This window comes from Rhincodon typus, chromosome 22 (genome assembly GCF_021869965.1).
Source record: "Rhincodon typus isolate 14 chromosome 22, sRhiTyp1.1, whole genome shotgun sequence".
NCBI lineage: Eukaryota > Metazoa > Chordata > Chondrichthyes > Orectolobiformes > Rhincodontidae > Rhincodon > Rhincodon typus.
The window spans coordinates 25578544-25593694 of record NC_063353.1 but is presented as its reverse complement, the minus strand read 5'-3'; the positions used below and the strand labels follow the sequence as shown (position 1 = coordinate 25593694).

The 15151-nt window shown below is 39.8% G+C and overlaps 1 protein-coding gene across 2 annotated transcripts in view; it reads left to right on the top strand.

The window, feature by feature from the left end:
* The first annotated feature begins 4410 nt into the window (after positions 1 to 4410).
* mapk11 (mitogen-activated protein kinase 11) overlaps positions 4411 to 15151 on the top strand; it is a 47427-nt gene continuing 36686 nt past the window's right edge. Inside the window, exon 1 of one of the 2 annotated variants that reach the window (XM_048610370.1) lies at positions 4411 to 4747. In XM_048610370.1, coding sequence (XP_048466327.1) covers positions 4635 to 4747 — 113 coding nt within the window. In that variant the 5' untranslated portion in view covers positions 4411 to 4634. The remainder of the gene's footprint in view (positions 4748 to 15151) is intronic. The other variant, XM_048610369.1, reaches the window with a different exon arrangement.

Sequence of the window (15151 nt, the reverse complement as noted above, 5' to 3'; positions counted from 1 at the left end):
TCATTTAGAGTTATCAGGCTTTAAGATCATGGAGAACAATTTTGTGGATGAAATGCTATTATAATTGTTCAGGGACAGGGGGAAGGGCAGAGAGATAGCATTTAACAGGATATAAAATCTATATCAGTGACTAGCGAGTTTACTAATAATAGCAGCACACATGAAATCCTTTCATTCTCATATCCCTCTCTCCCCTACTCCTTGTAGACACATGCAAACACACGCAGGCCATCAGGTCTATTGACATGATTGTCATCAGTTAATGTTGACAACCATGATAGGTAAGCAGTTGGTCTCTCAGGAATTGTGTTTGTTCAATGGGCCGCAAATAGTGATGAATTCCACGCTTATTCAACTGGAAAGTCAGGGCCGTAATGGATGAGCTCTAGGTCAGATGCAATTATCTCCAGGCTTCAACAAATTCTTATTCGTGGTACATTCCATTGCTTCTTTTATTCTCTCTCAAACTGCTCATAATTGCAACATTCATCAATATCAAATCTAGAAAATTAGCAAAATCTTACAAAGCGTTTTTAAAAAACTGACAAATTGAGAATAATGTTGTCAGATAGTTGCATGGGCTTTGTAAAATATGCTGTTGGAATTCAAAACATGGTAACTTTCAGGCATCTGCACGGCCAACACTCATGGGAGCATGTATTGTGAAACTGCACACTGACTGCATCTGATTTTCCATCCAGTAAAACGAGTTAGCAACTCTTATTCAGGAAAGCTGAGAGGCATTCTAATTGGACTCAGTGAGCATTGGTCAAGGAACCGAAGTCTTATGCTATTGGTGACCCTAGCAGGAATGACACATGTTAGATATTGTTTGAGTGCAGGTTAGAGTGCAACTGTAATACTAGATCTGATACCTATTCCACTCCTTTACCCAATCACTTCCACCTGAACTTCATTGCCAAGGAAACTGTTAGCACTTTGTCTCCATGTTGTCATATGAATAATGTCCACTGGTGCACAGTTCTGGAACACCGACAATGCATGTGGAAATATATCCTAAAATACCTTTTTTTATTCACTCACGGGTTGAGGGCATTGCTGACTTGGCCAGTATTCATTGCCCATCGCAGAGGGCACTTGAGAGTCAACCACATTGCTATGGGTCTGGAATCACATGTAGGCCAGTCCAGGTAAGGATGGCAGTTTCCTTCCGTATAGGATATTAGTGAACCAGATGAACCAGATGCCCAACTCTCAATGATTACTTATATAAATAATGCCCTTAAGCTAAGTACACAAAGTGCTTTGCAATCAAGGTTAAGAAAGACAAATGGCCACCAACCCAAGAAAAGAGAGATTTTAAGGTTTGTTGGGAGGATTGTTCAAAAATAGATTTTAAGAAGAACTTTAATATGGGACTGAAAGGTTGTGGGGGTGGGGGTGGTGAAGGAAAGTTCAAAGAATAATCTGGAATTCTCTCCTCCAAAAAGTTGAGACAACAGGAAGTTTCAAGACTGCGATGTAAACAAAAGCATAATGTTGCAGATGCTGAAAATTGAAAAAAAATAGAAAATGCTGGAAATACTCAACAATCAATGATCAGGAATAGACTGAATGCGCTGGGCTTCAAAAGTCACTGACAGGCTTGGTTGGATGTCTGCAGGGGCTACATAAAATACATCTGGTGGCCAACCACTACCTTTCCAGCTGCCCCTGAGCTCACCCATACAATAATCCAGGTGGAGTTGACAGCGGTGGTAGAGAAACTTCTCCCAAGGCGAAATTTCCTCCAACTCAAGACTGGATATTACACTGATAAGCAATTTACCTTACTTGCAGCAGTACGGCTACAGGGCAGGTTTGCTCAGACTGAGCCAACTTCTAACCATCTTTCCTGCCCAGGGGAGGTGAGTACTCTGCCCTCTTGTAAAATGCAGCCCGACATTTCAGGAAGATGCACCAGAACTGAGGAAAGATATTTTGCATAAAGGGAGAGGGGAAAAGAGAAGCTCTATGATAGGGTGGAGGGCAGGAGAGATTTAACGACATATGGTTGAGTAGTATAAAAGTGAAAGGGAGTAGAAAGAGCTGTGTCAAGATAAAGTGAGCTCTCCAAATGAAACATGAAGAAACACAGAAAGAAATAAGAAAAAGGTGAACCAGCAAATAAAATTATGAAATTATGGAGAAAAGGTGATGATCTAAAATTGTTGAACTTAACATTAAGTCAAGAAGACTGTAGATAGTGAGTGAAAAGGTGAAATGCTGTTCCTTGGACATGCATTGAGTTTCATTGGAATGGTCTGGCTGGTCCAAGATACAAAGATTAAACTGGGAGCTAAGTGGTGAATTGAAATGAATGGGAGCTTCCTAATCTAATGATCTAATTGAATTGGGAAGTAGACATAAGAGGCGAAAGGCCCTTTCCTGTCACTATGTTCCTGATAGGTCTGAGTAAAGTATGCATGGAGTAAAGCAACAAAGGCTTTAAATTCAGGTCTTGGGCTGAAGGAGAACAAAGAAATTGAGTAAGGAAAATTATGGAGGGATACAACTGAAGATGAAGATTTAAATTATATTAATGTATTTAAGGACACGTGGTAATGGTAAAGTGGGGACTGGACTGTGCGGTTACAGATTGTGATGGACTAGAATTCTGCTGCTGCTGATGGCCATGGATGTCTCATTTTGAGTTGCTGTATCTGTTCAAAGCCTGTCCCATTTAGCACAGTGGCTGTGTCACTCAACATGATGGAAGGTATCAGCAATATGATAATAGGACTTTGTCTTCAGAAGGATTGTGCAATTGTCATTCTGACCAGTACTATCACGGACAGATGCATATATGTCAAGTAAGTTTGTGAGGACAAGTCAAGTAGATTTTTCCGTCTGGCTGGTTTCTTCACAACCTGTCACAGGCCCTCACTGGCAGGCATATCCCTCAGGACTTGACCAGCTTGGTCAGTAGTGATGCTATGTAGAGCTGGTATTGGTGATAGGCTTTGAGATTTCCCAACATTCACCAAGGGTACATATCACGCTCTGGCCACCACCAGTGAGTGCTTCTTCCAAGTAGGGTTCAATATAGTGGAGTGCTGACTGATCAGTTAATGGAGTGTTATAATGAGCAGGAGGTGTCCTTGCCCCTGTTTGATTTGATGCAATTAGACTTCATGGGTTTAACGTTGAGGACATCCAGGGCAATTCTCTCCAGATTGTATATACCATGTAACACCACTTTTGGTGGCTCCTGCCTTGCTAGTATAACAGGACACAGCCAGTGATAGTGATGTTGGTTCCTGGGACGTTGAATATAAGGTATGAATCCATATCTATGTCTATGTCAGGCTGTGTGATAACTTTTCAAATTTTGGCAGAAGGGCCCAAATGTTAGTGAGAAGGACTTGCAGAGTTGACAAGGATGAGTGTGCTATTCTGATTTCTGGAGCCTAATTTGATACCATGAGGCGGTCTGTTCAATTTTATTTCTTTTGTACTTTAAAATTTTGGTTCAATGAGTGGCTTGCTAGGCCATTTCAGAGGGCAGTAAAGAGTCAACTACATTGCTGTGGCTCTGAAGTCATTTGCTGGCTGGCAGATTTGTTTCCCAAAAGAAAGGTTCAAGCTGAAGAGGGGAATGAAGCCAATAACAGTTGATCAAAGTTTAAAATGGTGGCTTTAATCTTCTAAGTGTTGAAGCTTCTGCAAGTAGCAAATAATGTACGATTGTCTGTTAGACAAGAAGTCAAACAACAGAGAAGTGGTGCGGAACCACAGCCAGATGTACGATCTGTGTCTATATCTGGCCCTATATATGTGCAAGTGCTGTTGCCAGAGAACAGGAGGGAACTAAGTATGGATCTTTGAGTTATAGTAATAGTTCTGAATGCTAGTTACATTTGCTCCACCTATTCTACTCATGTCATACAGCCAATGGGTGGAATCAAGGAGCTCTACTCTAGTTTTGGGAGGGAGCAGATATTTCTGTGCCAGTTCCTTAAGGTCCTAGTAATGGCACCTGACCAAATGTAATTGTGCTTATTGCCATCATACAATAATCCTTATTGTTATCACAAAATAATGTCACCTCTACAGATACTATACAGTGATATATCTTCTACCACAATCACTAGACAGGTTGAAGATAATGGATAATTGGTGGCAGCAAACCACCTCAACCAGCCCTTTACCCACTACTACCACATACTAGTAGAGGTGGCAAAGACAGCAGGATATTTGGGAAAACACCACTTCCCCCATGGGAAAATGGAGAAATGGATTAATGGAGATTTGCTAAATTCTAATCGGTAAAAGTGGAACCATGCAAGGTTCTTCAGAAAAGGAGCGCATCAGGAGATAAATTGGAGAAAGCATGGCCAGAGAATGAAACCAAACTGCGCGGCGGAGTTTCCCTCCAGTAACTTAGTGATTGAAGCAGTTACAATATTCACACTCGATGTGACAACTCATCGCGAAGGCAGGTCGTTGTGCAAGCTTCAGCGGCTAGTCGCGAGTGGTTTGTGCAAAGTGAGCGCTGCCTGCCATCTGGGGCTGGAATGGAATAAAATACGAGCGTGTGGCTGCAATCTATAACGAGTTTCGATTCGACGCTGACAGCAGTGGGGAGGGAGAGGGTGTCCGGCCGCCGGCTTGCAGCGTTTGATGGAGTAAATATGTCAGTCAGGTCTGGCTTTTACAAACAAGAACTAAACAAAACGAAATGGGAGGTTCCGGAGAGATACCAGAATCTGACTCCCGTTGGATCAGGGGCTTATGGATCTGTTTGGTGAGTAAAATATGCTCCGAAACTGCAAGAGATTTACCCAGCGAGGAGTTTGAGGCTATTTTGTGACGGATTCTTTTTTTTTTGTTTTAGACGGTTTGGGTATTAATCACACCTTGCATATTTCAAAATTGTGTTTATAAATATGGAGAATTTTCTGCTGTGTGTATTTGGCCCTGTTGCAAATGCAGCTCAGCGGAATGAGCCCCTTTGGAAAGTGCAAGGGTGCAATTTCACTCAGACTGCGCTTTTTCAAAAATTGCAATGACTACTTTACCCGGAGAAATGGAAAGGTAACCATGTTGGAATGGGCTGTATGGGCGTGGTTTGTACAGACCAGATGTCCATGTAAGAGTGCGGGATTATAGTCGGTGCATTTTACATTGCACTGAGAGAGCAGTTAAACAGCGGCTCCCCGGTCTGTTGCAAAAGAAATTTACACAAGCAAGGGGTCTTCATCTGGGGCCGTTGAGAGATGTTGGCATTCGTGGTAAAAGTATCAAGTGACAGTAGTCTGGTCCCGGAACAAAATGACATGATGGCCAATAGCATCTTCTGTAATCACTTTTTTTTAAAGCTTCAATTCAGTCCCAGGCCCTGTGTTATAGCAATTGCAAATAGCCATTGTTTTCCTTATTAAAAATGTTTTTAAACATGTGATATTTTATTCCTAAATTATTTTAGAAAGTTGTGACTGTAAACGCATAGTGCATTACTCATTTGATTTTTCCGATGTCTGATATTGAAACCTCCGCGTACTTAAAGTATGCCCTGTCTCTCCAAGTGGTACTACTGTATATAAACATTTCACATGGTTTGAGTTATATAGCAACAAAAAGGCCATAGAAATGGTCCCACGCCTGTGGCCTTGCCATACAGTCTTGTAGTTTACCCGTTCAAATATACATTCAAGTCCTTTTTGAAAGTCATTAATGAATCTGCTTTCACCACCTTTTCAGATCAAACCAACTTAAACTGTGTATATACATTCTCCTTGCCTATTAATGCCAAACTGTCTCCTTTGGTTACCTTCCTTTCTGATACTTTACCACATCAAACACCGAGACCTGATTTCCACTTAACTTTCTCTTCTTAAGAAGAGCAAGACGCTCCAGTGACCAACTAGAAGTTTTTCATTGTTGGTAACATTCTAAGAAGTCTCTTCAATACATCTTGAATGCTTTGAAAGCTTCCTGAAATGTGCACAAAATTATTACCACACTCCTGCTGAGGTCAAACCGATACGTTGCAAAAGCTTAGCGTAACTTCCTTTCTTTTGTACTCTGTACATGTTCAAATTTTTGCATCACTTTGAATGCCAACATCTCTCAACAGCCCCAGATGAAGACCCTTTGCTTGTGTAAAGTATGTTTCTGTGCCCTAATAAAAATTGCATATAACCATTTACTTTGTATTGCCTCTCCTTGTTCTTCCTGCAAAATGAGTCACTTCAGGCTTCTCTGCATGACGTTCCATCTGTCACGTCTGCCCTGCTAGGTAATCTGTGTCCTTCTGAAGTCTGTTGTCATCCTTCTCAATGTTCAGTACATTTGCAACTTCTGTATCATCTGCAAGTTTGATCATCAACAAGTATTACATCATATTTTGGTTGCACCACCACTTTGTTCATCCTGCCTTTGTTAGTAAGGAGGGGTTTTGGTTAATGTTCTTAGAAAAAAAAAGGATCCAGTTAGTTTTATTCGTGATGCGCTAGCACGTGCTTTCGCTAATGGTTTGTATGGTGGATACAGCACTTTGGGTAACAAATATTGGTATTCATTTTTATTGTGAGGATATTAATTTTGCTGGTAGAACCTGCATTCATTGCTCTTCTCCATTTGCACTACCATGTTGGTATTGGGCCCTCTTTAATAATTTGGTACAACAGTGTGGTTTACCAGGTCACTTTTAGAGGGCAGTCACATTGGTATTGTATTGAAACCACACACATATCCACAGAAAGGACTGTAGCAACCTTCCCTCCTCCATTAATGATCTAGTTGGGCTTTTACAAAAATCCATGACCACTTTGGCAGATATCAGCTTTTTATATCTAAATTTTTTTTTAAAATGTCTTCATATTCTCAAAGTGGAATTCTGGTGAAATTTAAAGTTGCTTTTTTTTTTAATTACAAACCCGTAGTTCTGAATTGCTGGTCCATTAGTCAGTGTAAATTAATGCTATTGTAGCATTAATACTGTTGTGCACTTACTGATTTTGCAGTTTTGGCCGTACTGTCAGTGTCACCAGGCGGGGAGGCTGTGAATGGTAATGTTGCTGGACTAGCAACCAAGAACTCCAGAATGATATCTGGAACATGGGTTTGAATCCCACCATGGTGGGATGGGAAAATCTGAATTCAATTAAAAAGCTAGCTGATTGTCATAACAAATCCATCTGGTTCACTAGTGTCCTTTGTGAAATCTGCCACTCCTACTGGCCTGGCTTATGTGTGAATTCGGACCCACAGCAATATTGTTGACTTTTAACTGTCCCCTGAGAAATTAGGGAAAGGCAGTAAATGCTAACCATATTCCATTAAACAATGAAAAAGCTTAAAATTGTGCTGGTGAGATGCTAATATTCTAATGTACCTCATGTATCTCGTTTATGGATCAGTGTCCTAATATGGCTACAGTAAAAACCTATGGTTAATTTTTGGAAGACAGAATCTCTTGCCATGCATTAGAACAGAACATCAGTACTGCTAAATGTCATAACTGTGCACCGCCACCTTACTGGAACAGGAAATTGGTGTTGCTGACCCAGTTGTGTCCCATATTGCTGCTGCTCCTCTCGCTGTCCTACTCAGTGCTTCACTCACTCAGAGAGAATGAGGCAGCAATTGAGATGGTGGCTGAGGCAACAAGGGCTCCTTTAGGTCAATGGCTATCCACACACCTTATAAATGGGAGCTCTTAAAAAAAAAAAATTTGCCTCAATTATTTAACATGCCAATGCAGTGTAATATGGAAAGGGGCATTCTCTGAAAAAATATTCTTCACACGTCAGTCAAGGTTTAAGATGCGGGCATTTACCTGCAGCAGTGCTGGTGGTGACATGTGGACACTGAGACTGCATGGGCAGTGAGTGCATCCCCTGCAGCTGTGGTGGTAGAAAATGCAACCTTTGGTTGGAATTATTTTTTCTGCTCTCTAATCTGTTTGACCTTATTGTACAATATATTGTAAGACCATTTTAGTTTTCAATCATAATTCTTATGGCATGTATTTATGCTAGACAGTCATTTTAATTAAATGATTAACATTAATTCAGTAACACAACTGAGTGCCATGGAATTTAACTAAATTTGGTTTTTGTAGCAATATGAATTGCACTTCATGCCTGCTCTACTTCAAATACAAATTTGTGAATGTGATTTAGCATTTGAAGTCTTGCAAATAAAATTCCATGTGCGCTTAAAAACTGAAATCAAACTAATTTTTGCTCCACTCCTTTTCATAGGGTACAGTAAAATGCAATTAATATCATTTATCCTTTGCCAAACACCTTATTTGTAACAGGGTTAAAACACATTCCATGCACCAACGTAGCAATTGAGAAGCTGATTTTGCATGAATGATGTCTTCGGTAATTTACTATAAACTAATTATCAAATCTGATCACAAGACCTTTGTTCAGATAAAGGATTATTTCCAGAAACATAACTGGGTGATATTTTGCTGTAGAACTGAATACGACGATATCTGATAGACTTTCCCATGCCAGTTTAAGCTCAATGATATCTTGCACCCTAAATTACTGAAAAAGTGTGGACTGGTAATTATGCAAGAAAATGAACATTTGGGATCTAAGTCAATAGGACAAGCAATTGGATCTCTTCTCAACCAATCAGGTTAAGGGTTTGTGAAATTAGCAATGCAACGGCAGAAGAAAGTGTGATTTTGAGTAAATCTCACGTCAAATCAGGTAAAGAAAGGGAAAAATATGGGAAGGACAATATAGTAATTGAAAGGAAAAAAGACAGATGGGAAATTTCCATCTATAAAAATATCTAGCAACAATTAAAACCTCAATGAATGAGACTCCATACAGGTAATAGTTAATTCATGACAGTAATTAACAAGAAGAATCTCCTGCAATGAATCCAGTGTTCATTAAATTATGTTACTTTCAGCTAAATAGGTGTGAGTCCTAAATGGCTGAAAAGAGACTTGTGTCATTTGAGATCAGCTCTAATTTTATGTGGTGGCTTTATTTTGTATCTGTTTATATTCAGAGTGGAGCAATTAAAATTGGCAAATGTAAGAGGCAGGTGTTGGACGTACAGATACCTTGAACGATAGTGTGAGCAGATTGCATAGTGAGTGACATGACAGTGAATAATTATCTTCTGATTTGGCTTAACTGAGAGCCAGAGTAGATTAGCGAGCACGGGGAATATGGGAGAACAAGACTTAGTGTAAATATCGATGCATACAGCAGAGTTTTGTATGTGCTCAAGTTTATGGAGAGTAGAATGTCAAGGGCTGCAAGACTGTGTTGGAATAGTCAAGAATGAGAGGCAATGAAGTGTTTTAGCAGAAGGTGAGTTGGGGCGAGGCAATGAAGGAACGGATTATGGAAACGGGTATAGGCTGTCGCAGTGATGGTGTGGATGTTGATCATGGAGTCAAATATATCACTAAAGTTACAGCAATCTGGTTCAGCCTCATAGTGGTCAGGAAGATGTTTGGTGTCAGTACCTGGGGAAAGGGGTGAGGATTTGCAGATGGAATTTAATTTGGATAAAAGTAAAGTATTGCATTTCAGTAAAACAAACAAGGGCTGGACTTTATCAATTAAAAGTAGGGCCTTGGTTGGTGCTGTAGGACAGAGAGACCTGGGGGTTCATGCACATAATTCTTTGAAGTTTGTGTCACATATAGAGAGGGTAGTCAAGAAGGCGTTTAACATGCTTGCTTTCATCGCTCAGACCTTTGACTACAGGAGTTGGAATGTCATATTGAGGTGGTACAGGATGTTGGTGAGGCTTCTTATGGAGTACTGTGTCCAATTCTGGTCGCTCTTTTGTAGGAAAAATATTATTAAACTGGAGGGTTCAGAAAAGATTTACCAGGATGTTGCCAGGAAAGGAGAGTTTGAGTTATAAGGAGAGGTTGGATAGGCTGTGACTTTTTCCACTGGAGTGTAGGAGGTTGAGGTGACCTTATAGAGGTTTACAAAGTCACGTGGGGTATGGATAGGTGTCTTTTCCCTGGGGTTGAGAATTTCAAGACGAGGGGGCATATTTTTAAGGAGGGAGGAGAAAGATTTAGAAAAGACATGGGAGGCAACTTCTTAATTTTACACGGAGTGGTTTGTGTGTGGAATGAACTTCCAGAAGTAGTGGATGCAGGTACAGTTACAATGTTTAAGAGACATTTGAATAAGTACATGAATAAGAAAGGTTGGGGGGATGTGGGCCAAGTGCAGGCAGGCGGAACTAGTTTAGTTTGGGATTATGATTGGCATGGGCTGTTTGGCCCAAAAGGCCCATAACTCTATGACTATGACACTAGTTTCAGTCTTTATTTAATTGAAGGGTGTTTCTGCTAATCCAGTACTGGATGTTAGATAAGCAATCCCATAAATTAGCATCGCTGGAGGACTTGAGAGAGGTGGAGAGCTGGGTCAGCACTATACATGTCAAAACTAAGGTTGCTTTTTCAAATGAAATCACTAAAGTTCAGTATTTCCATTTTTGATTGTGCATCTGCTCTCACCTGAATTTGTTGTAGGATTTTCCCACAATTATTTTGACACAAATTATGGGCTGTTACAGGGAAAATATTCAGACATTCCGAGTGTTGTGCAAGGGCATCATAAAAATTTAACATCATGGCACCCGCGCTTTTAATTTAGGAAATTGTCTTAAGAATTGTTAAGGAAAATATTGTCAAAGACATGGTATCAATCAATATCAGTTGAACTTGCACAGAAGCAAAAGCTGAGAGTGTGTTGCAGTTTTATCAACATCTGATAGTAAAAAGATACATTCATGTTTTGGGTGATATCCATTTGTCAGGATTAAGGCAATTTTGCAATGTGACTAAAGAACAGGTTTAGTTAGCTTCAGCAAAAGAATACAGCAGTGAAGACCATCTGACATATGATACTCTCTGCAGCCAATATCACTCTCTACAGAAAGGATGTAGGCTATTGGGGGATGTGTTATTTAAAATCTGTGATATCCTGGAATTTGTTTGATTACCTTCAGGGATAGGAGGAGGAATTGCTTTTCCCCCTTTATTGACTGAGGATTTGGCAGCAGGCTGAGCAGATGGTAATGGAGGTTGTGGTGTGTACAAGTTATGTTTGATGGAACAACTGTTTTATTTCCCAATTTACCATTTCTGTACATTCATAAAATTGGCCCAGTACTTATTGCATGTAGGAATACAAATGATACATGTTGCTACACAGAAGAGTAAAGGTGATTTGTGGTTGTGATATTGTTTGATGTAAATGCACTCTTGGCTCCCACGTTCTCCCAACTATAAACATGTCACTCTGAGCTTTGTTGACTTGCAAAAGATCCCATTCCCCAATCAGCTGTATGGTCATTGACCTACATTGGTTCCCAGTCAAGCTAAATATTGACTTTTAAAATTCTCATCCTTGTTTTAAACTTCCATCAGGATCTAGCTCCTTCCTATATCTAATCTTCTCCAGCCAAACAACCCTTCTAAATATCTACACTGCTCTAATTGTGTCCCTTCTGTATTCCAAATTATATTTACTTCTGAAGAAAGGTCACAGGATCCAAAACGTTAACTCTGATTTCTCTCCACAGATGCTGCCAGACCTGCTGAATCTTTCCAGCAATTTCTGTTTCAGTTTCTGAGTTCCAGTATTCACAATTCTTTCATTTTTTTGTTTCATTTTTACTTCACTATTGCCAGCCACATCCTCATTTGCTTAGGCCTCAGGCTTGAGAATTTTCTCCCGACACCTCTTCTGCCTTTCTATCATGATTTCCTCCTCTAAGACACTTTCAAACCTAATCTACCTCTTTATAAAGCCATTAGTCACCTGACCTAATAGTTCCTTATTTAGTGTGTTTTATAAAGGGTGTGTGAACCCTGAGACATTTCAAGTTAAAGGTGCTAGATAAATATAAATTTTCATGCACATTTGTGTTTTAAAATGGGGTCATATGTTGCTGTAGATAATCTTAGTTTGATTGACGCGGTGTCTGATCTTGCAGCTATTTTTTATGTAATCCTATATGGAAAGCAAAACCAGTGTCTGCAGCGTTGTTAGTAGACAAACTTTGTTGTTTTACAATTTGATAATTCACAATAGAATATCAAATACTAATACAAATACAAGCTCTGTGCTGCAGAACGCAAGGATGTACTCTTAATGAGTAATTTTTCAGTCTCTGCAGTGCCTTGACCAAAGACTGCGTGCATACTAGAGAAAGATGTAGGACAAGTATGGTAGTACTGCTGTTACACACTTCCTAACTCAAGAATGGCATTATCAAACATTAAAATAGGTGCTTTTTAAGTACTCAAAATAACAGTCTAATCTTTTGTTGCTTTGCACTATTATGGATCCTAATAATTTTTGTTTTTACTTAAAATAGCCACTGAAATTATTGTGATATTTGCAGATTACAATATTGTGTTTAAGAGCAGTGGAGTATAGAAACGGATATCAAATTCACAGGTATAAAAAGGGAAAATGCAAAATAGCTGGCAAGGGTCCAAGTGCACATGCTTGTGCTGTATGCTTTACATAGTTGAATGAATATACAAAATTAAGGTATCATTGGTTTCTCTGATCAAATAATAGCAGTGACTATTTTCCTTTAATTGTGTCATAATAATGGAAAGACAAATGTTAAGGCTATTCACCTCTGAGGCACAGTCCTAGTCTCCTCTCTCCAATTACAATCCTCACAGATAAAGTATTGGCTCTGTGCTTTATAGCAAAAGTATTGAAACTGTCTAATCGCACCTTAAAGTGGAACATGGTGCAGGGAGGAAGTTTTGAATTTTATTTCATATTCTGTATTTTCAGTTTAAAATGCTTTTTCCCCCTTGGGCTGTATGCCTGAGATAGAATGCATATTGTAATATAAAAGACTACTATAATTGTATTGAGACACATAAAAGTGGAACTTGTCATAATCAGAGTTATACAGCAGGGAAACAGACCCTTCGCCCAGACATTCTAAACTGATCTAGTCCCATTTGCTAACATTTGGCCCATATCCCTCAAAACCTTTCCTATCCATGTACCTATCTAGATCTCTTAAATGCTGTAATTGTACCTGCTTCCACCACCTCCTCTGGCAGCTCGTTCCATACACACACCACCCTCTGTGTGAAAAAGTTGCCACACAGGCCTTCTCCAAATCATTCCCCTCCCACCTTAAACCTATGCCTTCTAGTTTTGGACTCCCCTACCTGGGGGGAGAAAAAGACTTTGGCTATTCATCCTATCCATGCCTCTCATAATTTTATAAACCTCTAAGGTCACCTCTCAGTCTCTGATGCTCCAGGGTAAAAAGTCCCAGCCTATTCAGCCTCTCCCTATAACACAAACCCTCCACTCCTGGCAACATGCTGTAAATCTTTTCTGAACCCTTTAAAGTTTAACAGCATCTTTTATAGCAGGGACCAGAATTGAATGCAGTATTTTAAGAGTGGCCGCACCAATATCTTGTCCAGACACAACATGATGTACCAACTCCTACGCTCTATGCACTGACCAATGAAGACAAGCGTGCCCAAACATCACCTTCACCACCCTGTCTACTTGCTACTCCACTTTCAGGGGACTATGCACCTGCACCCCTGGGTGGCTTTGTTTGGCAACACTTCCCATTAAGTCTATAAGTCCTGCCCTGCCTTACCAAAATGCAATGCCTCACATTTATCTAAAATTGTATGAAGACAAGTTGAATTTTAATGCAAATTCTGTAATATTCAAGTAAATATTTTGCAAATAATAAAGTCTATCATGAGGGAAAACCTTTAGGCCATCCAGAATTATGAAGGATTATTGGACTCTACCAATGTGCTCAACAAGGCTATATCACATTTTCTTTTAGAAAACTGTTATTTTGCAGAAAATGATATCTAACGTATGAAAAACATAGTTAAATGAAGAAGCTAGTCTAGCCGGGCCTGCACATCATCTGCCAACTGAACATTGGAGCTCACGGTGCAGGTCACACAGTATTTTATATTGGCCCCTTTGGGCAACAGCACTGCACAGTAGTTTTGTTTACAAGAGTGAAGTTTCATTAAACAGGAACTCCATTACCAGTGGCTGAATATCAGGTTTCCTTTTATAGCACTGCCCCCTTTCTCTTTGTTTTTCAGGCCATGAATATTCTTGTGGTTCTCAACCCTCTTCACACCGAGCACCAGCAAACGCATGAAAAGCATCTGACCTTTTACTGATGCCAAGTTTGTGTGCTGACTGCTAATTTTCACATCCGGCATCATTACTTCGATTTTTACAAAGCCACCTTCCTCACCTAAAATGAAGGAGGAGAAATTTAGCTTCTGCCCTAAAATGAAACCAATTGGATAGAGTGAATGTCCTGTGCAATAGTTTGTGTCAATCTAAGACCAGGACCAATTGTGGTTGAAACAGAGGTGGTAGTTGTGGGCACCAGACATGTATACTAATACAACTCACCAGTCAGTGAGTTGGCTGGGAACTCCATTAAATCTGTGCAGCCCTGCCACATCATGGATGATGGTGTAAAATTAACAAACAATGGAATGGTAGGAAAGTCTTTGAAATCCTCGTTCTCAAAGTTGGTGGAGCCCAACGTGGACATGCAAGACAAGGCTGAAGCATTTACTACCATCTTCAACGAAAACTGTTCTTCTTGGCCTTCTTGCAGTTTCCCAATATCAGATAAATGTAAAATTATAGTTATAGATCAATGTAAAACTTGATTTAAAAAAAAAGGGTTGAGCAAACTAGATAAAGCAAAAAAGGTATGGGCCTTGATCCTGACCATACCTTGGCTCTCATGCTGAGAACTTGTACTTATAACAAGCTACTACACTACCAAACCATTCTACTAAAGCTAGAACTCTGACTCTACACAAAACAAAGGACATTGCTCAGATTTAGCCTGTCCTCTAAAAGCAGGACAAATCCAATGAAGTGAATTACTGCCCTATCAACTGACTCCAAATGATCAGTAACTTGAAGAAAAATACATTAAAGTAGGATTTGCCTGCTTTACTGATGATGTTTGCCATTGTTCAACCCTTAACCTTCAGACTTTAATGACTGCTGTTTCAAATATGAACATGAGCTAAATTCCAGAGATGAGGAGCCAGTGAGTATCGTTAGCATTAAAGCAGCATTTGACCAAGTGTAGCATCAAAAATCCCTTGTAAAACTTAATTCACTGTGGATTGGTG